This window comes from Drosophila obscura, unplaced genomic scaffold (genome assembly GCF_018151105.1).
Source record: "Drosophila obscura isolate BZ-5 IFL unplaced genomic scaffold, ASM1815110v1 contig_214, whole genome shotgun sequence".
NCBI lineage: Eukaryota > Metazoa > Arthropoda > Insecta > Diptera > Drosophilidae > Drosophila > Drosophila obscura.
The window spans coordinates 192,384-219,610 of NW_024542806.1; the positions used below are offsets into that span (position 1 = coordinate 192,384).

Consider the following 27,227-nt stretch of genomic DNA (forward strand, 5'->3'; position numbering starts at 1 on the left):
TCCGAATCAGTCCCACACTCCAATAGAAGGGAGAACTCTTGTAAACAAGTGAGTTCTCAAGATGAAAGCTGACACCAATCACCAGCTGCGGCTACCTGTTTCATCTAAGCCGACGCATCTCCCAAGCCTCCCACACACAGGCCAACGCATCGCTTATCAGCCGCTCTCACCAAAGCAACGCCTCTCCCAACCGAAGCTTCGCCTCTCTCAGCCGAAGCCATTATCACTCAATCACGAAGACGAAATATCAGCCGAAGCCGAAAGCTTAAGGAGATAAGCTTTAAGCTTCCTAACAGAGGTCTCGAGATCAATAACTCGAGAACAAGAAGACAGTTCCGTTTGAGACTTTCTAACATTGAGTTGGGGAATTCATTATCATATCCTATGTTCTATTTTATAAGTTCGGTTAAATAAAATATCTTTTTAAAAACCTACTTGTGAACTCGGGAATTCTTATTGGCGCAGCCGGTAGGATTTACAAACACTAACGTTATTGTTCCGGTACTAATCTATTAGAAGCAATCTATACGACTAGATTGCTGGTGATTAGCGAAGCAAGTTAGACAAAGTGAATCCGCCAAAGAACCTAGGTGCAACGCAGCACTAGGCCAAACACAAACGTTAAACAAAACAATAATTGTGTAACCCAAAATCGCAACGATTATATAAATCACCAACAGCAACGATTTAAATAAATCGACAAGTAAATAATCCATTGAGTGAAACACGTGAAGTGAACTACAAATCAAAATGGCATTACCACCTGCAATCCTTAGTGAAATTCACCTAAATCAAGCACTACTGTCAATTCGACAAGTGCCAGCCTATGACGGATCAGCTGGAAAGCTGAGCTCCTTCATTAAACGCGTTGAGTACATACACGAACTGTACCCGACGCAAGACGCCAGACAGTCACGAATACTGTTTGGAGCAGTTGAAGTGCAGCTGATCGAAGAAGCACAACGACTCTCACAATTGGTGCAACCTAACACCTGGACGGAACTGAAGAATGCTCTGATAGACGAATTCAAGGACCACACACCCTACGAAGAACTTCTGCGACAAATCTATTTCACCAAATTCAACGGGAGCCTTCGTAAGTTTGTAGAAGATCTAGAAACTAAAGTCCTTGTAGTCACCAATAAGCTAGCATTAGAAAACAGTGCAGCCAACACCCTGATCTATCACAACGCATTAAATAACACAATTAAAGATGTAATATCGCGTAAACTCCCCGATAGAACATTTATGACCTTAGTCCGAAAAGACATAACAACACTGTCTAAACTTAAGAAAGCCGCTCAAGAAGAAGGCTTATACGAAGCTAAGATAGAAAATAAGAATACCAATAAAGATCAGCATAAACCACAGCAGTCCGCTCAGAAGAATAATGGGAATTATTACCCAAACTTTAGTAATAATACACAACAGGCTCAGAATCCATTTGGTTCAGGTACATCTAGAAACAATAATAACAATCCTGGATTGCAACAGGAGTTTCGTAACTCCTTGAATAAAGGCCAAGCACAGAATCCAGCTAATTATCAAATGAATCAGAACCAAGCTAGTGGCAGCAGGCCCAATCAACCTACCAAAAGGATTCGGGAAAGTCAAAGCGACCAGATGAAAATGGACGTAAATTTTCATCAAACAGCCTCGGAAGAAACCGAGGGGGATCCTATATAAACATAAAATTAAATAACAAAACACTCAGAGGTATCGTGGATTCGGGATCATCAATAAACATCATAAAAGAAAACATTCCGAACGCCCCCATAAATATAGAAAACCTCAAGGTCTATACCATCAACGGACCAGTTAAGTTAACTAAAAGTATAGTTAGGCCCCCCAACAAAGTCTGTCCCAGTGAGCAGAAGTTCTACCTGTATAACTTCTCGGACAATTACGATATCCTTCTAGGAAGAGAATATCTGATGGCTAGCAAAGCCATAATTAATTACAGTGACAATACTGTAAGGTTAGGAGAAAGAATATTCCCAATCATTATTAGTGGAGAAGCAATTGAAGAGGTTAAGACCGCACATAAGTGCCAAGATACATCTTCGGAAGAAGATATTATCGCACAGAAGTGCGTCCGCTATCGATAATAAACTAAGGGAATGTCACGAGCTAAGGCTTGAGCATCTGAACGATGAAGAGAAAGAAAAGTTGAAGATGGTGTTGTATGAATTCAGCGATGTGCAGTACAGAGATGGTGACAATTTGACCTTCACAAGTACTGTCAAACATCCGATTCAAACACAACACGAAGATCCGGTATACCGAAAGCCATACAAGTATGCCCAAATACACGACGAAGAAGTCAATAAGCAAATCAAAGAAATGATTGAGCAAGGAATAATTCGTAAATCGAAATCGCCTTACTGCTCCCCCATTTCAATGATTCCGAAGAAGATAGACGCTTCCGGAAAACAGAAGTACAGGTTAGTTGTAGACTATAGAGGTCTCAACGAGATAACCATAAAGGATAAGTTTCCAACTCCCAGAATGGATGAAATCCTAGACAAATTAGGAAAATGCCAATACTTCACCACAATCGATTTGGCAAAAGGTTTCCATCAAATCCCAATGGAACCTAACTCGATCGCGAAAACCGCTTTCTCTACCAAACATGGTCATTACGAGTATACTCGAATGCCATTCGGGCTAACCAACGCCCCTGCCACATTCCAAAGATGCATGAATGATCTTTTGGAAGACTTAATTTTCACCGACTGTTTGGTGTACTTAGACGACATAATAATTTTCTCCACTTCATTGGACGAACACCTTCTGTCTCTAAGAAAAGTCTTTGGCAAGCTGAGAGACGCAAATCTCAAGCTACAAATGGATAAGTGTGAGTTTCTGAAGAAAGAAACTGAGTTCCTAGGTCATATAGTGACACCCGAAGGAATAGTGCCAAATCCTAACAAGATCGTAGCCATCACAGGGTTTCCCATCCCCGAAACCACGAAACAAATCAAGTCATTCTTAGGGTTATGCGGATTTTACAGGAAGTTCATTCCTAATTTCGCTAACATAGCCAAGCCTATGACGCTCAAATTAAAGAAACGAGCGACAATAGATCGTAAAGAAGAGAAATATGTCGAGGCATTTGAGAGACTAAAAGTACTCATCACCTCAGACCCAATTCTCGTGTATCCAGACTTTAACAAAATGTTTTCTGTTACTACCGACGCTAGTAACATGGCCATCGGTGCAGTCTTATCACAAGACCATAAACCGATCTGCTACGCCAGCCGAACGCTGAATGAACATGAGATCAATTATTCCGCTATCGAGAAAGAACTGTTAGCAATTGTTTGGGCCACTAAGTATTTCCGATCATACTTGTTCGGAAGAACATTCGAAATACTTAGCGACCACAGACCACAAGCCCTTAGTATGGTTAAACAACCTCAAGGAACCAAACATGAAACTACAGAGGTGGAAGATCAAATTAAACGAATTCGACTTCAAAATCAAATATCTACCTGGCAAAGAAAACCATGTAGCTGACGCCCTTTCCCGAGTTAAAGTTAATGAAAATCTACTCGGTGAAGTCTCTGACAGTGCAGGCGCCACAATACACAGTGCGCAAGAAGACAATCTCAATCATATCCCCATTACAGAACGACCAATCAACTATTTCAATCGTCAGATTGAGTTGATCAAGGGAGATGAAGATAAAGTAACTACACAACACTATTTCCATAAATTGATTATCAAAATCACATACAAGGAAATCACCAACACCTTGGCTAAAGAACTCATTAAGGATTATCTATGTACCAAAAAGAGTGCATTATATTTCCATAACGAGACTGATTTCCCAATTTTCCAACAAGCGTATTTAGAAATTATCAGTCCAAACAATTTCACAAAAGTTATGAACCCAATTACGCAGAATTCAAAGAATTGATAATGAAAAACCACAAAGAATTACTTCACCCTGGAATAGAGAAAACCATCAATTGGTTTAAGGGAAAACACTACTACCCTGACCACCAAAAATTGATACAAAACATAATAAACGAATGCACAACGTGTAATATTGCCAAGACCGAGCATAGAAACACCAAGTTGTCATTTGAAGTAACACCGGAAGTCTTAAACATCCGAGAACGTTACGTAATGGACTTCTATCTGATAGGTAACCAACAGTTCCTATCATGTATCGATATATACTCAAAATTCGCTACACTAATAGAAGTGAACAGTCGTGACTGGTTAGAAACCAAAAGGGCGATACTAAAAGTCTATAATGAAATGGGAAAACCCCAAGAAATTAAAGCCGACAAAGATTCAGCCTTTATGTGCGCAGCATTGCAAGCATGGCTTATCTCGGAAGATGTCAAGATCCTAATCACATCCATTTAAAATGGAATATCAGACGTTGAAAGATTCCATAAAACAGTGAACGAAAAATTGAGGATCATATCCAGTGAGAATGACCTCGAAAACAAATACACTAAATTTGAACTAATAATATACACATATAATTACAAGACCTGACATAATACTACCAACATTATTAGCAACAACAATATTAGCAAATACGATAATTCCAGGCCGCCCATCGAATCAGAAGTTAACGATCAACGGCAACATAATTAAAATCATCGTCATCATTACATTAATGGTCCTTACAACAGTAGGACAAAATATTGAAATAAATCCGATCGAGTCCAGAAACGGATACCTCATATTTAAAACGGGATCAATCGACCTCCCGATTAACTATGAATACCATTACTTAACAGTTAATGTAACAAAAACTGAAGAAACCTATCAAAACCTTCTAGTAATGGCTAATAAATTTGAAAACGTAATCCAAGTAAAATACCTAGTAGATAAATTAAATAGGGAAATAAATGGCTTAAAAATTGCGAAACGCAGCAAGAGAGGCCTAATAAATATTTTAGGTACCGCCTATAAATACTTATTTGGCACACTAGATCAAGAAGAAAAGAAAGAATTAGAACAAAGAATAGAAAATCTCGCCACACATAGCATCCAAACAAACGAACTAAATTTAGTTATAGAAGTAGTAAACCATGGAATTGAGATAATAAACCAATTAAACGAAGAAAACAACAAAAATCAACAATTAGAAATTTTAATCTTCAACCTACAACATTTCACAGAATACATAGAGGATATAGAAATGGGAATGCAACTAACTAGACTTGGTATTTTTAACCCAAAACTACTAAAACAAGATTACCTGAAACATATAAATTCTGAGAAATTGCTAAATATTAAAACTTTTACATGGCTAAAAGTTGATACAAACGAAATTTATATAATTTCCAATATTCCGAGCGAAATCGCTAATATCCCAATATATAAAATTGTGCCTTATCCAGATAACCAAAATAATATTTTAACAGAATGAATATTCGATAAATATTATATTTACGAAGACAAAATATATAACAAAGAAACTAAGCAAATAATAGAAGACAATTGTATAAAAGGGATTTTAAAGCAAAAACCCACTAAATGTCCATACACAAGAACTTTTAAGAATTTCCAAATTAATTACGTTGAACCAAATATATTGTTAACATGGAACCTTCCAAAATCCAAATTAAACCAAAACTGTTTAGACAAAGAAATAACAATCGAAGGTAATAATATTATTAAGATTTACAATTGTTCAACTCAATTAAACGAATTCACAATAACTAATTCAATGCTAGATTTTACACAAAACGTCTATGTGAGTAATAACATAACTAGATTAGAACCATTGTCTTATGTACAGACAAAAGAAATAATTATACAACAAACAAAATATAATAATATATTGCAGATAGTTATAATAATTATGTTCATTTTATCAATAATAAGCATAACTGGGTATCTAATTGCCAAATTTAAGAAAATACCTAAAAATATAACTATTCGATATGTAAAACCTAATGAAGCAGACGAAAAAGAAGAAGAAGAAAATAGTACCCCAATAGTTATAGAGGAAATCCCCTCCCTATACCCTAAAGTGAAAACCTGAGGACAGGCTTATAAGAAATGCCGGGGGAGTAACATATCCATAATGCCCTACACCTACATACGCATTAAGTATACGTTAAGCACTTGACATATTCATAACCACACCCACAACCATACACGTTATGTATATGCCCAGCACTCACCCTACACCCATGTATTCGCATCTATATGAAATAAGATAAACATATAAGAAGATACCCCAACAGCTGAACAAACAACGCATGATTCGTCCATACCGAAATCAACAGGAAGTCCCATGCAATCCAAAACTCGGGAATGCAATAGAACGTCGCTGACCAATACGTTATCAGCTCGTTCCCACACTCCACACTATGACTAATTCCGAATCAGTCCCACACTCCAATAGAAGGGAGAACTCTTGTAAACAAGTGAGTTCTCAAGATGAAAGCTGACACCAATCACCAGCTGCGGCTACCTGTTTCATCTAAGCCGACGCATCTCCCAAGCCTCCCACACACAGGCCAACGCATCGCTTATCAGCCGCTCTCACCAAAGCAACGCCTCTCCCAACCGAAGCTTCGCCTCTCTCAGCCGAAGCCATCATCACTCAATCACGAAGACGAAATATCAGCCGAAGCCGAAAGCTTAAGGAGATAAGCTTTAAGCTTCCTAACAGAGGTCTCGAGATCAATAACTCGAGAACAAGAAGACGAGAGACTTTCTAACATTGAGTTGGGGAATTCATTATCATATCCTATGTTCTATTTTATAAGTTCGGTTAAATAAAATATCTTTTTAAAAACCTACTTGTGAACTCGGGAATTCTTATTATATACTTTCCATATAAATACATTTAAAAAAACCCATTTTTGCAACAATTTATTTTTATCTTATAAATGGTCGAATTGGAGAAACAATTTTTTGTATTTCAGCTTTATAAATTAATTCCTTTTGAACAAATATAGATATTTTCATGATATCTAATTTTTGTAAATATGCAAGGATGAACTTTGAACTGTCCACAGCGCATAATGAAAAAGTGACTTGACACTGGTTTTCGGCTGGGGCTCATTGTGCGAAGCTTGACGTCATATCTTCACGGAGTTTGGCGTCATATCTCCACTTAATTCTGGGCGGACATATGACGTTCTGAAACGACAGATCTCCGCGCGGAAATATGACGCAAAACACCGCGCGGAGGTATGTCGTTTCAAAAACTCCGCGCGGAAATATGACGCCAAACTCCGCGCGGACGTATGTCGTCTCAAAAACGACATATCTCCGCGCGGAGATATGACGCCAACGTCCGCGCGGAGATATGTCGCTATGCCGTTTTAGAATATACATTGTAGATGTAGATGTAGATATCAGATGTAACAAAAAAATGTAAAATGTAAAACTTATTTTTTTTAAGTGGTAACACTACTCGACAAAATCGAACTTTTTTTTTCCTCAAGGATCCAAACCGACTTTTTCTGATAGATATGGGGCTTTAAAATTTTTTAAAGAATAATGTTTTTTTTTCTATGGCAGAACTTTTTTTTGAAGTCTGTTATTTTTTTTTAAGCTTATTTAAGCGTCGTCTCAAAAACGACATATCTCCCGCGGAGATATGACGCCAATGTCCGCGCGGAGATATGTCGCTATGCCGTTTTAGAATATACATTGTAGATGTAGATATCAGATGTAACAAAAAAATGTAAAATGTAAAACTTATTTTTTTAATTGGTAACACTACTTGACAAAATCGAACTTTTTTTTTCCTCAAGGATCCAAACCGACGTTTTCTGATAGATATGGGGCTTTAAAATTTTTTAAAGAATAATGTTTTTATACCCGTACTCAAATAAGAGTTAAGGGGTATATTAGATTTGTGGTAAAAGTGGATGTGTGTAACGCAGAGAAGGAAACGTTTCCGACCCCATAAAGTATATATATTCTTGATCAGCATCAATAGCCGAGTCGATAGAGCCATGTCTGTCTGTCCGTCTGTCCGTCTGTCTGTCTGTCCGTCTTGTTGAGCGCCTAGATCTCAGAGACTATAAGAGCTAGGGCAACCAAATTTTGTTTCCACACTCATGTGATATCACACTGCTACAAGTGTATTTCAAAATTTCGCCCCGCCCCCTTCCGCCCCCACAAAGGACGAAAATCTGTGGCAGGCACATTTTTAAAGATACGATAAAACTAACGCAGTATCGTAGAGAATGCCCATATCTACCAGACTGCCGAATCTAAATCAGATCGGATCATAATTATAGCCAGAATGAAGAAATTAATTTTCAGTTGCTTCCCCTTTCCCCCCACCCGACGACGACATCACAACTCATTTTCCTTCTCGCTCGCACACTCCGCCGCGTTCAGTGCGCGAGCAACCCCTAGCGGTGGAGATGTAGAATCTAAATGGAACATGTACATTGTACAATCTACATGTTAGATGTAGAATATACATTGTAGATGTAGATGTAGATATCAGATGTAGCAAAAAAATGTAAAATGTAAAATTTTTTTTTTTTAATTCTAAAAAATCATAATATCAAAAATGTATATACTGACTGAGTACGGGTATAAGTAGAGTCGCGTCCCCAGAAGCGACTCGCACGTTCCTTCTCGTTTTTTCTATGGCAGAACTTTTTTTTGAAGTCTGTTATTTTTTTTAAGCTTTTTTAAGCGTTGTAAGGATGCGATCTAGGGGTATAACTCTCAGTCAAGCCAGGGTCGAAGTTACAGCCATATTTATAATTTGCCGGGACTCCGAGTCATGAGTGGCCATGGGACGGAGATTTCGTCTCGGGGATGCCAAGGCCAAGGGAAACGTGCGAAAGGGGGTAGAACGGTCGAGATCTTCTGTAGAATGCCTGGGCAGTTGCCGGGCGGCACCTAAGGGAAGCTACAGGGCAAGGGGAAGAGAGTTGGCGCAGAGACTCCCCAAAGATACCTGGGCAGTCGCCGGGCGGCATTTCGGTGAAGCTACAGGTCTACGGGGGAAAGGGAGACAGCCATAGATAGCCAGAGGATGCCTGGGCAGTCGCCGGGCGGCACCCCCGGGAAACTATAGGGTAAGGGGAAGGAGGGTAGGCGCAGAGACCCTCCCAAAGATACCTGGGCAGTCGTCGGGCGGCATTTCGGTGAAGGTACAGGTCTGCGGGGGGAAGGGAGACAGCCATAGATACCCAGAGGATGCCTGGGCAGTCGCCGGGCGGCACCCCCGGGAAACTATAGGGTAAGGGGAAGGAGGGTAGGCGCAAAGACCCTCCCAAAGATACCTGGGCAGTCGCCGGGCGGCATTTCGGTGAAGGTACAGGTCTGCGGGGGAAAGGGAGACAGCCATAGATATCCAGAGGATGCTTGGGCAGAAGCCGGGCGGCACCCCCGGGAAACTATAGGGTAAGGGGGGGAAAACACGCACAGATCAACAGAGGATGCCTGGGCAATCGCCGGGCGGCACCTCTGGAAAAACTACAGGGCAAGGGGAAGGAAAACATGCACAGATCAACAGAGGATGCCTGGGCAATCGCCGGGCGGCACCTCTGGAAAAACTACAGGGCAAGGGGAAGGAAACATGCACAGATCGACAGAGGATGCCTGGGCAATCGCCGGGCGGCACCTCTGGAAAAACTACAGGGCAAGGGGAAGGAAAACATGCACAGATCGACAGAGGATGCCTGGGCAATCGCCGGGCGGCACCTCTGGAAAAACTACAGGGCAAGGGGGGGAAACACGCACCGATCGACAGATGAAGACGCGCTGGTAGTTATTTAAGTTCTATTTTTATTTTATCTCTTCTTCTTCTTCTTCCTCTTCTCCTGCCTAACCGCACCGCTCGCCAGCCCTCTTCCTCACGACGGTGAGACTTGCTCACCCTTTCCTAGCTCGCCGTCAAAATCTGTCTTCTTCTTCGTCTTCCTGGCTGCTTCCACTGGCACGTCCGTTCAGCTCACTGGTCTGGAATATTTCTCCCTCGTTTTCCATGTGCTTGCGATCTTATAAACCCACCCTTGTTGTGCTGGTGGTTGAGCTTTCGCTCTCTGCTCTCCCGCTCTCTGTGCTGATGCTGGTGGTAGAGCTTTCGCTCTCCACTCTGTGCTGATGTTGGTGGTTGAGGTTCGTGTCTCAACTCTGGAGCTTTTATCAGTGCTATCAGTGATGCCCGAGCGATCACTGTGCTTTTCCCTCCCATCTAAGTCACGACCGAACAAGTACTTAAACTAATTTTGATTAATGCCATAGCTTAACTACTAACAAATGCCGTCACTTAACCTAATAATGAAAATAAAACATAATAATAACAAAATAATAGTAAATAATAATAAGAGATCCTTCATGGTGAAAAAATAATGTGGGGGAGCGTCTGCTCCTTCACACGCCTCCCTCACTTCGGGGGGTCCGAAATATATAGCCCGGCCGCTGACTGCGTCTCTGCCGCTGACTGTGTCTCTGCTGCTGACTGTGTTTCTGCTGCTGACTGCACCTCTGCTGCTGACTGTGTTTCTGCTGCTGACTGCGCCTCTGCTGCTGACTGTGTTTCTGCTGCTGACTGCGCCTCTGCTGCTGACTGCGCCTCTGCTGTTGACTGCGTCTCGAGAGGTTAGGGAAGCCAGGCTCGGCCGTACGTGAAAATTTGGGGAACTTTACGTGCGGTTAGCAACGACAGCGACAATACCATCATTCTACTCCTATCAACGTCGACCGACCCCGCCGCTGCGCGTCCGGCACGCTGGCATGACTGCCACGCGGCCACTGGAAGAACCTGATTCAACTGGCTGGAACCCCCCGTTCTTTCCCTTCTAGCTCACTAACACACCCCTTGGCCACTCAAAACACCTCGAAAGTCTCGGAGTCCCTGCTCGGGCGCCATCTGTAAGGATGCGATCTAGGCTGGGGTATAACTCTCAGTCAAGCCAGGGTCGAAATTACAGCCATATTTATAATTTGCCGGGACTCCGAGTCATGAGTGGCCATGGGACGGAGATTTCGTCTCGGGGATGCCAAGGCCAAGGGAAACGTGCGAAAGGGGGGTAGAACGGTCGAGATCTTCTGTAGAATGCCTGGGCAGTTGCCGGGCGGCACCTAAGGGAAGCTACAGGGCAAGGGGAAGAGAGTTGGCGCAGAGACTCCCCAAAGATACCTGGGCAGTCGCCGGGCGGCACCTCGGGGAAACTACAGGGCAAGGGGAAGGAGAGTAGGCGCAGAGACCCTCCCAAAGATACCTGGGCAGTCGCCGGGCGGCATTTCGGTGAAGGTACAGGTCTACGGGGGAAAGGGAGACAGCCATAGATAGCCAGAGGATGCCTGGGCAGTCGCCGGTCGGCACCCCCGGGAAACTATAGGGTAAGGGGAAGGAGGGTAGGCGCAGAGACCCTCACAAAGAGACCTGGGCAGTCGCCGGGCGGCATTTCGGTGAAGGTACAGGTCTGCGGGGGGAAGGGAGACAGCCATAGATAGCCAGAGGATGCCTGGGCAGTCGCCGGGCGGCACCCCCGGGAAACTATATGGTAAGGGGAAGGAGAGTTGGCGCAGAGACTCCCCAAAGATACCTGGGCAGTCGCCGGGCGGCACCTCGGGGAAACTACAGGGCAAGGGGAAGGACAGTAGGCGCAGAGACCCTCCCAAAGATACCTGGGCAGTCGCCGGGCAGCACTTCGGGGAAGGTACAGGTCTGCGGGGGGAAGGGAAATGGGCATAGATCGCCAGAGGATGCCTGGGCAGTCGCCGGGCGGCACCTCGGAGAAACTACAGGGCAAGGGGAAGGAGAGTAGGCGCAGAGACCCTCCCAAAGATACCTGGGCAGTCGCCGGCGGCATTTCGGTGAAGGTACAGGTCTGCGGGGGGAAGGGAGACAGCCATAGATAGCCAGAGGATGCCTGGGCAGTCGCCGGTCGGCACCCCCGGGAAACTATAGGGTAAGGGGAAGGAGGGTAGGCGCAGAGACCCTCACAAAGAGACCTGGGCAGTCGCCGGGCGGCATTTCGGTGAAGGTACAGGTCTGCGGGGGGAAGGGAGACAGCCATAGATAGCCAGAGGATGCCTGGGCAGTCGCCGGGCGGCACCCCCGGGAAACTATATGGTAAGGGGAAGGAGGGTAGGCGCAGAGACCCTCCCAAAGATACCTGGGCAGTCGCCGGGCGGCATTTCGGTGAAGGTACAGGTCTGCGGGGGAAAGGGAGACAGCCATAGATAGCCAGAGGATGCCTGGGCAGTCGCCGGGCGGCACACCTGGGAAACTATAGGGTAAGGGGGGGAAACACGCACAGATCAACAGAGGATGCCTTGGCAATCGCCGGGCGGCACCTCGGGGAAACTACAGGGCAAGGGGAAGGAGAGTAGGCGCAGAGACCCTCCCAAAGATACCTGGGCAGTCGCCGGGCAGCACTTCGGGGAAGGTACAGGTCTGCGGGGGGAAGGGAAATGGGCATAGATCGCCAGAGGATGCCTGGGCAGTCGCCGGGCGGCACCTCGGTGAAAATACAGGGCAAGGGGAAGGAGAGTAGGCGCAGAGACCCTCCCAAAGACACCTGGGCAGTCGCCGGGCGGCATTTCGGTGAAGGTACAGGTCTGCGGGGGGAAGGGAGACAGCCATAGATAGCCAGAGGATGCCTGGGCAGTCGCCGGTCGGCACCCCCGGGAAACTATAGGGTAAGGGGAAGGAGGGTAGGCGCAGAGACCCTCCCAAAGATACCTGGGCAGTCGCCGGGCAGCACTTCGTGGAAGGTACAGGTCTGCGGGGGGAAGGGAAATGGGCATAGATCGCCAGAGGATGCCTGGGCAGTCGCCGGGCGGCACCTCGGTGAAACTACATGGCAAGGGGAAGGAGAGTAGGCGCAGAGACCCTCCCAAAGATACCTGGGCAGTCGCCGGCGGCATTTCGGTGAAGGTACTGGTTTGCGGGGGAAAGGGAGACAGCCATAGATAGCCAGAGGATGCCTGGGCAGTCGCCGGGCGGCACACCTGGGAAACTATAGGGTAAGGGGGGGGGGGGGAAACACGCACAGATCAACAGAGGATGCCTAGGCAATCGCCGGGCGGCACCTCTGGAAAAACTACAGGGCAAGGGGGGGGGGAAACACGCACAGATCAACAGAGGATGCCTGGGCAATCGCCGGGCGGCACCTCTGGAAAAACTACAGGGCAAGGGGAAGGAAAACATGCACAGATCGACAGAGGATGCCTGGGCAATCGCCGGGCGGCACCTCTGGAAAAACTACAGGGCAAGGGGAAGTAAAACATGCACAGATCGACAGAGGATGCCTGGGCAATCACCGGGCGGCACCTCTGGAAAACTACACGGCAAGGGGGGGAAACACGCACTGATCGACAGATGAAGACGCGCTGGTAGTTATTTAAGTTCCATTTTTATTTTATCTCTTCTTCTTCTTCTTCCTCTTCTCCTGCCTAACCGCACCGCTCGCCAGCCCTCTTCCTCACGACGGTGAGACTTGCTCACCCTTTCCTAGCTCGCCGTCAAAATCTGTCTTCTTCTTCGTCTTCCTGGCTGCTTCCACTGGCACGTCCGTTCAGCTCACTGGTCTGGAATATTTCTCCCTCGTTTTCCATGTGCTTGCGATCTTACAAACCCACCCTTGTTGTGCTGGTGGTTGAGCTTTCGCTCTCTGCTCTCCCGCTCTCTATGCTGATGCTGGTGGTAGAGCTTTCGCTCTCCACTCTGTGCTGATGTTGGTGGTTGAGGTTCGTGTCTCAACTCTGGAGCTTTTATCAGTGCTATCAGTGATGCCCGAGCGATCACTGTGCTTTTCCCTCCCATCTAAGTCACGACCGAACAAGTACTTAAACTAATTTTGATTAATGCCATAGCTTAACTACTAACAAATGCCGTCACTTAACCTAATAATGAAAATAAAACATAATAATAACAAAATAATAGTAAATAATAATAAGAGATCCTTCATGGTGAAAAAATAATGTGGGGGAGCGTCTGCTCCTTCACAGCGTCGTCTCAAAAACGACATATCTCCGCGCGGAGATGTGACGGCAACATCCGCGCGGAGATATGTCGCGCGGAGATATGTCGCTATGCCGTTTTAGAATATACATTGTAGATGTAGATGTAGATATCAGATGTAACAAAAAAATGTAAAATGTAAAACTTATTTTTTTAATTGGTAACACTACTCGACAAAATCGAACTTTTTTTCCTCAAGGATCCAAACCGACTTTTTCTGATAGATATGGGGCTTTAAAATTTTTTTTGAAGAATTTTTGAAGTCTGGTATTTTTTTAAGCTTTTTTCAGATGTTTTTTTTTTTTTTTTATTACGGGATTTTATTTATCGAATCTTCCCTATTAGAGACTTACGACAAGTATACAAATCTTAGCCTAATATATTTATTTAATTATTTACACTTAATTACTTAGAGTACGTCCCTAGCTAAGTATTATTGCTGGGTGGGAAGGTCTCTTCGCCGGAGTCGTGTATGGCTAGTGTGCCAAGTTAAAGACTGCGCAAGTCTATTAGGATGGGCTTGAAGCTTGGCCTGGTACTTTGCTTTCACTTTGGCAATTTCATCTTTAACTGATCCTACATTTAAGTCTTTATGGATATTTTCATTCCGTATGTACCATGGTGCCCCAGTAATAGTTCTTAGTATCTTCGATTGAGCTCTCTGGATTATTTCTAAATTACTAACGCAAGCATTTCCCCATAGCTCGGAGCCGTATGTCCAGATAGGTTTGAGAACTGCATTGTACAAAAGTACTTTGTACTCCAGTTTTAGTGGTGAACGGGTGTTTATTAGCCAATGTAGATTACTAGCTTTAAATTTAAGTAGATTTCTCTTCGCTTCGATGTGCTTACGCCAAGTAAGCCTTCTATCCAGATGAACACCAAGGTATGTTAATTCGGTGGTTTGTGGAATGTTGATATTGTTCAGACATAATGGAGGGCAAGTTTGTCTGTTTAACGTGAAGGTGACATGCTTGCACTTTTGCTCGTTTACATGTATCCGCCAGTCTGCTAGCCATTTTTCTAAGGCCACGAGATGAGATGATAAGTGATCCGTGGCCCTTCTTGGGCACTTGGAGCGACTTAATATGGCAGTATCATCAGCAAATGTCGAAGTTGTTGTTAGGCTGTTTGTCGGTAGATCTGCTGTGAATATGATATACAGTGTCGGTCCAAGCACGCTGCCTTGCGGTACACCAGCTTCAATTGGATGATATTCAGAGAGGAAATCTTTGCATCGTACTGCGAAACTTCTTTGCTGTAGGTATGACTCCATTATTCCATGGATGTTCTGTGGAAGTAATATTTTGATTTTGTGGATTAAGCCATCTAACCAAACGCGGTCGAAAGCCTGTGCGACATCCAGAAAAACAGCGGAGCAATACTCCCGTCTTTCAAATGCATTTCGTATCTCAGAGGTTATACGGTTTACTTGTTCAATGGTTCCGTGTTTTTCGCGAAATCCAAATTGGTGAGTCGGGATGGCACCGTTGATGTGTAGGTGTTGTTTGATACGATTCAGGAGCAGCTTTTCAAATATCTTTGATAGGCAAGGCAGTAGGCTGATAGGTCTATATGATGATGGCTTGGACTTGTCTTTTCCGGCTTTATGGATCATTGTGATGACTGATTTCCTCCATTCTTGAGGATAATAGCCCCATTTCATCATGCTGTTGAATATCATAGTAAGAAAATACACTGCACAGCTCGGCAATTCTATGATCATTTTAGGAGAGATGAAATCGTGGCCCGGAGCTTTCTTTTGCTTTGAGATTTGGTCTTTAATGACCCTTGTGACTTCTCCTGTTTGGAATATGATAGGCGGAGTAGCTTCGGGATTGTTGGTTGGTGGGAGCACAAAGCTATTCGTTGCTGGGTGCGGTTTGAAGACGTTTTCTAGATGGACGGCAAATGTATTTGCCTTCTCTTTGTTGCTGCGAGCCCACTCTCCTGTTTGTGTACGCAAAGGTGATTCACTCTCGATTGGTGGGCATACGCCTGATTTTGCTTTCCACAGTGGGAATCGTTTGCTAGTTGGGGAGAGTTGCTCCATATAGGATATTTGAGCTCGGTTTTTTTCATCTTCTAGGGCTCTTGCGTAGTAGGTGGTTGGCTATTTTTAGCCGCTCTTTCGATGCAGGTGATCTGTGTGCTTGCCACTCTCGGCGAAGCCTTCTTTTATCGCGTAGCAGCACTTCAATGTGCCTAGAAATACGACTGCTGTTGGAATGTTTATTAGATGCTAATATTGGTGTTGAGTGTTTTGCCGCCAGTGACATTGAGGAAACCAATGCTTCGACTGACCTATCAATGTCATCTTTACAATTAATGTTTGGGCAGCTATCAATATGAGAGCTTATGTACTTCCTGTATTTGAGCCAATCTGTTTTGCTAGAAGTTAGAAAGTGTGGGCGTTCCGAATGCTGTGGATGGTCGTAAAGGTGAAGTAGAATGGGCGAGTGATCCGATGATAGATCTGTTAAGTGATCTACATTAATCTGAGCTTGCAGCACCCTTCGTGTAACTGCAAAATCAATCAAGTCGGGTTGCTTGTTTGGATCTGTGGGCCAATATGTGGGCTTGCCCGGAGAGATAAAGTCTAGCTTGTTTCGTGGGGTTATTATAGCGTTATATAGTTGTCTTCCTTTCGGGTTGGTAAGTCTAGATCCCCAATGGGTGTGCTTGGCATTGTAGTCACCAGCTGCTATAAATCGGTAACCTAGTAGGTCGAAGAATGTTACAAATTCTGTTTCGGAAATGCAGAAACGTGGTGGGCAGTATACTGCGGCTAGGTTTAGGGTAGCCGCTCTGAATTTCAATATGAATTGCTGTTGCCTGTAGATAAGGTGTAGCAAATGAAGGCAATGGATAATGCCTAATGCGATTCTTGATCAGAACGCCAGTACCTCCATGTGCCTTACCATCGGGATGATTTGTCGCATAGAAGTTATAGCCATTGAGGTGAAAATAGTTTTTATTTGTTAGGTGAGTCTCTGATATGAGCATGGCGTCAATGTCGTGTTGAGCGAGGAACTGTAAGAGCTCGCATTTGTGCTGAGAAATGCCATTTGCATTCCAGAAACATATATTTAGACAGGACATTTAAACAGATTTCTGTTTGATTAGGAGCTCCAGGAGGAGATTTTGGTTGCGCATAAGCTCCTGCATCGTTTGTTGTATTGCTACCATTGTATTTGTTATAGTTACCAGCATTGACTCAATTCCACTAGGCAATTGGGATGGATTAGCAGGGGTATGTTGGGCAGAGATTTCTGGGATCTGATTTGATGCCTGATTCTGCATTATTCCAGCTGTGGTTGGTTGAAGTGTCGGCTTAGAGACTGAGGCGTACGACCCGTTGTTGTAACTTAACGCCTGAGCAAAAGAAACTCCTGGAGTCGTAGTTGATGGTATATATGTTAAGTTTTGTCGGACGACCGGGTTACGAGCTGCAGTTATTTGTTGGTTTAGGCGATTTTTCAATTCTTTATAGACAGGACAACCTCTATAGTTGGCAGTATGGTTTCCCCCACAGTTGCTACATTTTTTGGCAGATGGGTCCTCCTTATTTACGGGGCAGGCCTCAGTGAGATGAACATCACCACAGGCAACGCAGACTGCCCGTAGAGTGCAATAGGTTTTCGTGTGTCCATATTCCTGGCAATTTGTGCATTGGACCGGTCCATTTCGTTTGTGTGGTTCCTCAACGGTGATCCTACGGTGCAGTAGGTATTGAAGCTTGTATATTGGGTGAACTTCATTTTTCCTTATATGCATACTTTCAGGTGTCAGTTCTACTTTGAACATTGGCTGAGGAATTTTGTTTCTATTTATTATGTTCATTGCCATTTTGACTTCGAAGCCCTTATCGTTAAGTCCATCTATTATCTCATTGATTGGGACTGTTGGTTCGATTCCTTTGATAACCACTTGTAATCCTTTGCTACTTTTAAGTTGGTAGGTGTAGTAATTCATTTTTTCATTTTCGAGATATTTCGCAACTGATCGATAGTTTTGTTCGTCATTGACTTGTATTTTTGTTTCATTTATATTACCCCTTTTTATGTACGTGACATGGAATGTGTTTGCGCCAATTGTATCAGTTATTTTTTTGACCAGTTCAGCACAATTTGCCTGTCGAACATAAATAGGTGGCGGTCTTAATTTTTTTTTCAGAGGTAGCGCTTGTTTTTTTCACATAACTCTAGTATCTTACGTCTGGTTGTAAAAAACTTTGCTATTTTGAAAAGATAATTAAAAAAGCTAGAAGTTAAGTTAAGTTTAGGACAACCGTTGGGTGGTCGTGACATTCCGCTAGTACTCGTCGCCGGTGCTCCTTAGTGACGCAGAGCTTCCATTGGATGGGATCCTCGTCAGCGGATTGTTTTCCTGTTTGCTTATAAATCTGCCCGTTCATGATGAGGAACTCTGCATGCTTTTCGGGCTGTGCTTGTATTCGCCTGCGTAACCGTTTTAACCAAGGACAGGTGGGTCGGTCTTCCTCTGTTCTTTGGAGTGTTTCCACCGGTTGACGAGACAGGGCATCTGCTACCACGTTTTCGCTTCCACGTCGGTAGTGGATGTCAAAACGGAACTGTAGGAGTTTCAGCGCCCAGCGTGCGATGCGTCCCGTCGGGTTGTCGATCGTGTTGAACCATTTCAACGCGACGTGGTCGGTGATGACGTCAAAATGGTAGCCTTCGAGGTAGCAGCGCATCTTTCTGACGGCCTAAACGATGGCTAGACATTCCTTCTCCATGGCAGAGTAATTCTCCTCTACCTTGAGGAGGCAGTGGCTTGAAAAGGTACGTATTTGAAATAAATTGAAGGTATATATACAGATATAAAACATATTTAATGTATTATTTAATTTGACATTTAGGAAGGAGCTGAGAAGATTTCAGTATTCAATAGCTCGACCAGAACCACAAGCTCTGTTGAAGCTTATAATCTTGGGCAATAAAATTCGTTCTTTAAGTTTGTTCAATTCCTAATTGATGCAGAATATGAAAAAAGTCGCGAATTCGCTTTGCTTTTCCAGAACGGGGGATTAGGAAATCAACCACAGACAAAAAAATTACATGTAAGTTGTCAGAATATATATAATAAAATTAAATACTTATGAAACCATTGAAATATATTTTCAGGACCGTGCACAAAAAATCATGGATGCTATGGAACTGTTTGAAAAAAAAAAGAAATCGATGTGAAGGGCTTTTTAGCGCGCACTGTTTCTATAAATAATCAGTTTTCAAAGTTTTCCAATGACACATTTTCGAATCACAGTTCGGAAAAGGAAAAAAGTGAAAACTGATCTTAATTCGTCTCATTCGTCGTCTTCTTCAAGCGATACCGGTTTTTTCTACTGCTAACCAACACAATTTATGTAACGTATGTTTTGAGAACAGAAAATCTGTTTTATTGCGCCCAAGCAACCACGTTTCTATTTGTGGTAAATACTGGGAAAAGATTGTTGACAAACATGAAAACGAAAATTTCCTTGAAGAAAGAGATGAAGATTTAAATAAAAATATAAAATGTCCAACCTGTAATCAAAATGTAAAGGAGGCAATATGCAATGTATTCATTTATAGCTAAATAAATAAGCTTATACTTATATATAGTAACATATCCATAATGCCCTACACCTACATACGCATTAAGTATACGTTAAGCACTTGACATATTCATAACCACACCCACAACCATACACGTTATGTATATGCCCAGCACTCACCCTACACCCATGTATTCGCATCTATATGAAATAAGATAAACATATTATCTTCTTATCTTCTTACCCCAACAGCTGAATAAACAACGCATGATTCGTCCATACCGAAATCAACAGGAAGTCCCATGCAACCCAAAACTCGGGAATGCAATAGAACGTCGCTGACCAATACGTTATCAGCTCGTTCCCACACTCCACACTATGACTAATTCAGAATCAGTCCCACACTCCAATAGAAGGGAGAACTCTGTAAACAAGTGAGTTCTCAAGATGAAAGCTGACACCAATCACCAGCTGCGGCCGCCTGTTTCATCCAAGCCGACGCATCTCCCAAGCCTCCCACACATAGACCAACGCATCGCTTATCAGCCGCTCTCACCAAAGCAACACCTCTCACAACCGAAGCTTCGCCTCTCTCAGCCGAAGCCATCATCACTCAATCACGAAGACGAAATATCAGCCGAAGCCGAAAGCTTAAGGAGATAAGCTTTAAGCTTCCCAACAGAGGTCTCGAGATCAATAATTCGAGAACAAGAAGACAGTTCCGTTTGAGACTTTCTAACATTGAGTTGGGGAATTCATTATCATATCCTATGTCCTATATTTTAAAACCTACTTGTGAACTCGGGAATTCTTATTGGCGCAGCCGGTAGGATTTACAGACGCTAACGTTATTGTTCCAGTACTAATCTATTAGAAGCAATCTATACGACTAGATTGCTGGTGATTAGCGAAGCAAGTTAGACAAAGAGAATCCGCCAAAGAACCTAGGTGCAACGCAGCACTAGGCCAAACACAAACGTTAAACAAAACAATAATTGTGTAAACCAAAATCGCAACGATTATATAAATCACCAACAGCAACGATTTAAATAAATCGACAAGTAAATAATCCATTGAGTGAAATACGTGAAGTGAACTACAAATCAAAATGGCATTACCACCTGCAATCCTTAGTGAAATTCACCTAAATCAAGCACTACTGTCAATTCGACAAGTGCCAGCCTATGACGGATCAGCTGGAAAGCTGAGCTCCTTCATTAAACGCGTTGAGTACATACATGAATACTGTTTGGAGCAGTCGAGGTGCAGCTGACTGAAGAAGCACAACGACTCTCACAATTGGTGCAACCTAACACCTGGACGGAACTGAAGAATGCTCTGATAGACGAATTCAAGGACCACACACCCTACGAAGAACTTCTGCGACAAATCTATTTCACAAAATTCAACGGGAGTCTTCGTAAGTTTGTAGAAGATCTAGAAACTAAAGTCCTTGTAGTTACCAATAAGCTAGCATTAGAAAACAGTGCAGCCAACACCCTGATCTATCACAACGCATTAAATAATACAATTAAAGATGTAATATCGCGTAAACTCCCCGATAGGACATTTATGACCTTAGTCCGAAAAGACATAACAACACTGTCTAAACTTAAAAAAGCCGCTCAAGAAGAAGGCTTATACGAAGCTAAGATATAAAATAAGAATACCAATAAAGATCAGCATAAACCACAGCAGTCCGCTCAGAAGAATAATGGGAATTATTACCAAAACTTTAGTAATAATACACAACAGGCTCAGAATCCATTTGGTTCAGGTACATCTAGAAACAATAATAGCAATCCTGGATTGCAACAGGAGTTTCGTAACTCCTTGAATAAAGGTCAAGCACAGAATCCAGCTAATTATCAAATGAATCAGAACCAAGCTAGTGGCAGCAGGCCCAATCAACCTACTAAAAGGATTCGGGAAAGTCAAAGCGACCAGATGAAAATGGATGTAAATTTTCATCAAACAGCCTTGGGAAGAAACCGAGGGGGATCCTATATAAACATAAAATTAAATAACAAAACACTCAGAGGTATCGTGGATTCGGGATCATCAATAAACATCATAAAAGAAAACATTCCGAATGCCCCCATAAATATAGAAAACCTCAAGGTCCATACCATCAACGGACCAGTTAAGTTAACCAAAAGTATAGTTAGGCCCCCCAACAAAATCTGTCCCAGTGAGCAGAAGTTCTACCTGTATAACTTCTCGGACAACTACGATATCCTTCTAGGAAGAGAATATCTGATGGCTAGCAAAGCCATAATTAATTACAGTGACAATACTGTAAGGTTAGGAGAAAGAATATTCCCAATCATTATTAGTGGAGAAGCAATTTAAAAGGTTAAGACCGCACATAAGTGCCAAGATACATCTTCGGAAGAAGATATTATCGCACAGAAGTGCCTTAACTCATCCTCAGAAGGGGATCAATACTTCACGTCCGCTATCGATAATGAACTAAGGGAATGTCACGAGCTAAGGCTTGAGCATCTGAACGATGAAGAGAAAGAAAAGTTGAAGAAGGTGTTGTATGAATTCAGCGATGTGCAGTTCCGAGATGGTGACAATTTGACCTTCACAAGTACTGTCAAACATCCGATTCAAACACAACACGAAGATCCGGTATACCGAAAGCCATACAAGTATGCCCAAATACATGACGAAGAAGTCAATAAGCAAATCAAAGAAATGATTGAGCAAGGAATAATTCGTAAATCGAAATCGCCTTACTGCTCCCCCATTTCAATGATTCCGAAGAAGATAGACGCTTCCGGAAAACAGAAGTACAGGTTAGTCGTAGACTATCCGATGATCCTATTGGGCTTTGAGGTGGCTCAGAGGGGGCCTAGCTGAGGCCACCGGACGGGTCGCAGGTTGCGGATAGCGAACGGCCTACCCTAGTGGGTAGGTCAGCTGCGAATAAGCGGGCATCCTAAAGAGTATCAACTAAGTTGGCTCTGAGGGAGAGTACCCAAAATAAGCAGTCCCGGACAGCCAGCGGGTGTTCGCGACGCAGCAACACTGACGATGCGCTTGTGGTGCCGCCTCTCATTAAGTAGCTCACACAATCCCATCCCTACACAACACCTACCCACATCCCAGCCCCAACACTCACCTCACACCGGGCCGGACTAAGGTGTCACTCGACCCGTGCCAAGAGTCAGCCTGGCTGGGGGCCCGGTATAAAAACTAGCCCAGTCGTGAACGGAGAGCTCAGGGACTTGGCAGCCCCCTGTTCTAATTATGCCTTACCCGGGTAACGCAGAGCTCTGCCGGGGTGGACCGTTCCCCTTCTCTGCAGCTCGTGGGAACTACATGGATAAAAACGAAAATATAAACAAAACAAAAACAAAAACGAGAGAGGCACTCCCCAAATGCCTGCAGGGAGAAATCCCAAGCGGGAGAAGGCAGCGGCCCAAAGGCCTGGCCCGATCCGCTCAGACGCAGGAAAGACCTGCACGGTGAAGGACGCGGGTATGAATCCGGGTGGGTCCCATCCCAAACCTGGGATGGGTGGAAAGACAACACCCAAAACTGATACCATGGTAGGGCAGCTAAGCAATATTGCGGCTGCTCAACCTTCTGGTGAAGCGGCGGGTGATGGCTTGCCATCAACCAGCGTCCAAACCAAAAGATTTAGTTATGCCGAAAAGAGGAGTGCTGGGCACATACTCCGTCGGCAGAACACAAGCCAAGAAGTCAGTCCAACAGCAGACTGGCTGAAGAAAGTGGAATGGGCCTCGGTGGTGTTGCCCAACTTCAGTATGGAGCCACAGAAGGTGGCCGCCCAACCGAAGAGGCAGCGCTCTCAAGAGACGCCCGGACCTGTCGCGAAGCGATCCAGGGTCGCACCAAATGTATCCTTCGCGCAGATTGCCAAGGAGAGGACGCTGATAGGCGTTCTCGACAAAGGCAGCGCGGAGGGGAAAATACCCAGAAGCCAGTGGAAGTGGGTGGAAGCGGCACTGGCCGACCGCTGCTTCGAGCTTCTTGAAAAGGATCCCGGGCCACCCCCAGTCTGCAAAGACATGGGATGGTTCCAGGGGAGCATCAAGGTAGTAGCCTGCGAGGATGAGCGCTCCGTAAAGCTATACAAAGCTGCGGTGGCGCAAATCGGTGAGGTCTACGCCGGGGCAAAGCTCGTCGCTGTGGACTGGAGCGAGGTGCCCAGTAGGCCAAGGGCCCGTATATGGGTACCGGCCACTTTCAAGGAGCCCGAGCGGATCCTCACGATGCTGCAAAGATGCAACCCCACACTGCCAACCTCAGACTGGAGGGTGGTCAAAGTGGAGGCATCAAAGGGCCCCACAAATCAGGCAGTGGTAGTCCTAAATAAGGAATCGCTAGCCCCGATCGAGGCAGCCAGAGGAGAGCTTAACTTCGGGTTCAGCTCGGTGACCATGAAGGTCTACAAGTCGGACGCAGCGACCGAGGCGCGTTCTGTCAACAACCCAGTTGAGCAGGACGTTGCCTTGGAGATCGAGGCACCCGAAGTAGACCCGGAGCCGGAGCCGGCCCTGGAGAGCTACTCCTCAGAGACGGAGCTGATGCTCGATTTTGAGGCGTTGTGTCGGGACGAGATACTCGACGACTCTGACGCCGACATAACAGTGGTGGAGAACGTTTCTAATGAAGTCTCTGAGGCTTCTGCAGATAAATCTCCACCACTGTAAGCAGCATCTGCTGCCCTGATACTCCGCTTGGTCGCAAGCGGAGGGGGACATAGTCCTAATCCAAGAGCCCTGGGTGGTAGGAGGCAGGGTCTGTGGATTAGCGACGAAGGACTACAAGCTGATTGTAGCCCAAACTGAAGGTAAAATTAGAACCTGCATATTAGCAAGGAAGCACCTAAATATCTTTCTGCTCCACAATTTTAGCAATGGCGACAATACGGCAGCTAGCCTAGAGCTACAAGGGACACGCCTAAACCTGGTGTCGTCCTACATGGCTCACGAGGAAAGCGATCCTCCCAGTGACCTCGTTCGCAAGATTGCCAGAGACAGCGAGAGGTCGGATACAAGCCTACTAATAGGCTGCGATGCCAACGCTCATCACACCCAATGGGGGAGCTCGGATACAAATGCAAGGGGTGAGTCACTTTTCAGCTTCATCCTGAACTCCAACCTAATTATCGGTAATCGGGGTAATGACCCCACTTTTATCATAAAAAACCGTCAAGAGGTTATTGACCTCACTCTAGTGTCTCACAAACTGTCAGACATAATGAAAAGTTGGAGAGTCCTGAGAGGACCACTCCTTCTCCGACCACAGGTACATCGAGACAATCCTATCGCTCGAAAGCACCATACCCACTAGCTATACTAACCCAAGGAAAGCCAACTGGGATATGTATAGTGCAAAAATGGAGGAATTACTCCCCCCTAGCCCCAAAATGCCCTGACACTCAAGACGATCTCAATCGTCTTGTGGACAATTTCACGGAAGCTTGCAACAAGGCCTTCATGGCAGCTTGCACCCCAACCAAACCAAGAGGGAAAAAGAAACCCCCCTGGTGGTCTAAACATATAGATACCCTCCGGAAAGACTGCAGGACTCTCTTTAACAGAGCCAAAAGCAGCAGCGAGGAAGCGCACTGGGAAAATTACAAAAGTAAGCTAACCCTATACAAAAAAGAAACAAGGAGAGCAAAAAGGGCCTCTTGGCACAAATTTTGCTCCGAAATGAGGACACGTCAGAAGCCTCAAGGCTACGCAAGATCCTGTCAAAAACATCCCCCTCGGTGGGATACCTCAAGAGAACGGATGGTACGTGGACTAACTCTAGTGAGGACTCCCTACACATTCTACTCGATACTCATTTTCCTGGGTGTACGACCATCGAGCCGGCAGACACCCCAAGTGAAGGCCCGGAAACCTCGATGGGGCACATCCTCACAAAACGGAATATTAGCTGGGCAGTAAACAGCTTCAAATCCTACAAATCGCCTGGCCCGGACCAAGTCATTCCGGCTCAGTTGCAAAAAGCCGGGGATATGGCCATCAACTGGCTGCAAAGTATCTTCAGGAAGATACTGACAGTGGGAAAAATCCCCCGAGCTTGGTTAAAGGCTAAAATAGTCTTTATCCCCAAAGCAGGGAAACCCTCACACACAACCCCAAAAGACTTCAGACCAATAAGTCTATCGTCCTTTCTTCTCAAAACCTTTGAGAGACTAGTAGGGCTGCAGCTGAGGACAACTATAAATCCTCAGTGGCTGTCAGGCGCTCAACATGCCTACCGAAAAGGAAAATCCACGGAAACGGCACTCCATGAAGTAATCTCGGCGGTAGAGAAATCTCTACAAGTCAACGAATACTCCTTAATCGCTTTCCTAGACATTGAGGGAGCTTTTAACAACGTCATACCGGGAGCCATCACAGAGGCCCTGACTGACCTGGGAGTGGATCGTCACTTGATGATGCTCATAGATCAATTGCTCACTTGCAGGACAGTGACATCATCAATGGGATCGTCCACTCAGTCTAGGTATGTCAACAGAGGCACCCCGCAAGGTGGTGTCCTGTCTCCCCTTCTATGGAACATAGCAGTCAATAAGATACTGTGTGACCTGGAAGGGGGGGGCTGCAAGGTGGTAGCATACGCGGACGACGTTGCCATTATTTTCTCAGGAAAATTCCCTCAAACACTCTGCGATCTAATGACCGCAAAGCTCGCGCGACTCTCAGAATGGACAGAGTCGCGTGGACTAGGAATCAATCCCTCTAAAACGGAACTTGTATTGTTTACAACCAAATACAAAATCCCGTCCCTCAACCCCCCAATACTAAACGGATGTAGGCTCTCATTCAGTGACAGTGCCAGTTACTTAGGGTTGGTAATTGATAAAAAACTTAGCTGGAACCTGAGCATCAAAGACAGAGTGAAGAAGGCTACGATAGCCCTCTACACTTGCAAGAAAGCCATTGGGCTCAAATGGGGCATGAACCCAAGAATAGTCCAATGGATTTACCTGGCAATAGTCAGACCAATACTACTCTACGGAGTCGCAGTGTGGTGGCCAGCCCTATCGAAGGGGACCATCACTAAACAACTGGGCAAGGTGCAGCGCACTGCAGCCCTATGCATCAGTGGAGCTCTCAGCACAACACCAACGGATGCGCTAAATGCTATCCTATGCTTGCAGAGCCTTGACCTTGCAGGTAAGGAGCAGGCAGAAATGGCAGCAATCCGTCTTAGAGACTCTGACCAATGGGTGTCACATCACACCGGTCATGCGTCCATCCTAAATGGAAACAAAATCGTCCCCACAAAAACGGACTACTGCGTTCCGAGGGAGTATACAGATACCCCCTTCGAGACAATCATCCCTCACAGAAACATCTGGCTTGAGGGACCACCTGGTCCAAAGGGAGCCATTCGAATCTTTACTGATGGCTCAAAGCTGGACAACAAGGTCGGAGGAGGAATCTACTCCGAACAGCTGAACATAAGACAGTCCTTCAGGCTCCCGGATCACTGCAGTGTCTTCCAAGCAGAAGTCATAGCGATCAAGGAGGCTTTGAGCTGTCTTCAGGAAATAGCCCCTGCGGCAACTCATATAAATATCTATAGTGATAGCCAAGCGGCGATCAAATCGCTGAATGCGATAACATCAAGCTCGGCCACCGTGGCAAACTGTCGCAAATCTCTTCATGAGATGGCTTATCAGTTCGTCATCAGCCTAATATGGGTCCCGGGTCATCAGGACATTGAAGGCAA

At 44.9% G+C, this 27,227-nt stretch overlaps 1 protein-coding gene across 1 annotated transcript in view; it reads left to right on the top strand.

Annotated features, from left to right (window-relative positions):
* Positions 1–750: 750 nt before the first annotated feature.
* The window catches only part of LOC121404558, a 62,119-nt gene continuing 35,642 nt past the window's right edge, over positions 751–27,227 (top strand). The window contains exons 1-2 of the mRNA XM_041594212.1: positions 751–1,096; positions 4,572–4,654. Coding sequence (XP_041450146.1) covers positions 751–1,096; positions 4,572–4,654 — 429 coding nt within the window. The remainder of the gene's footprint in view (positions 1,097–4,571; positions 4,655–27,227) is intronic.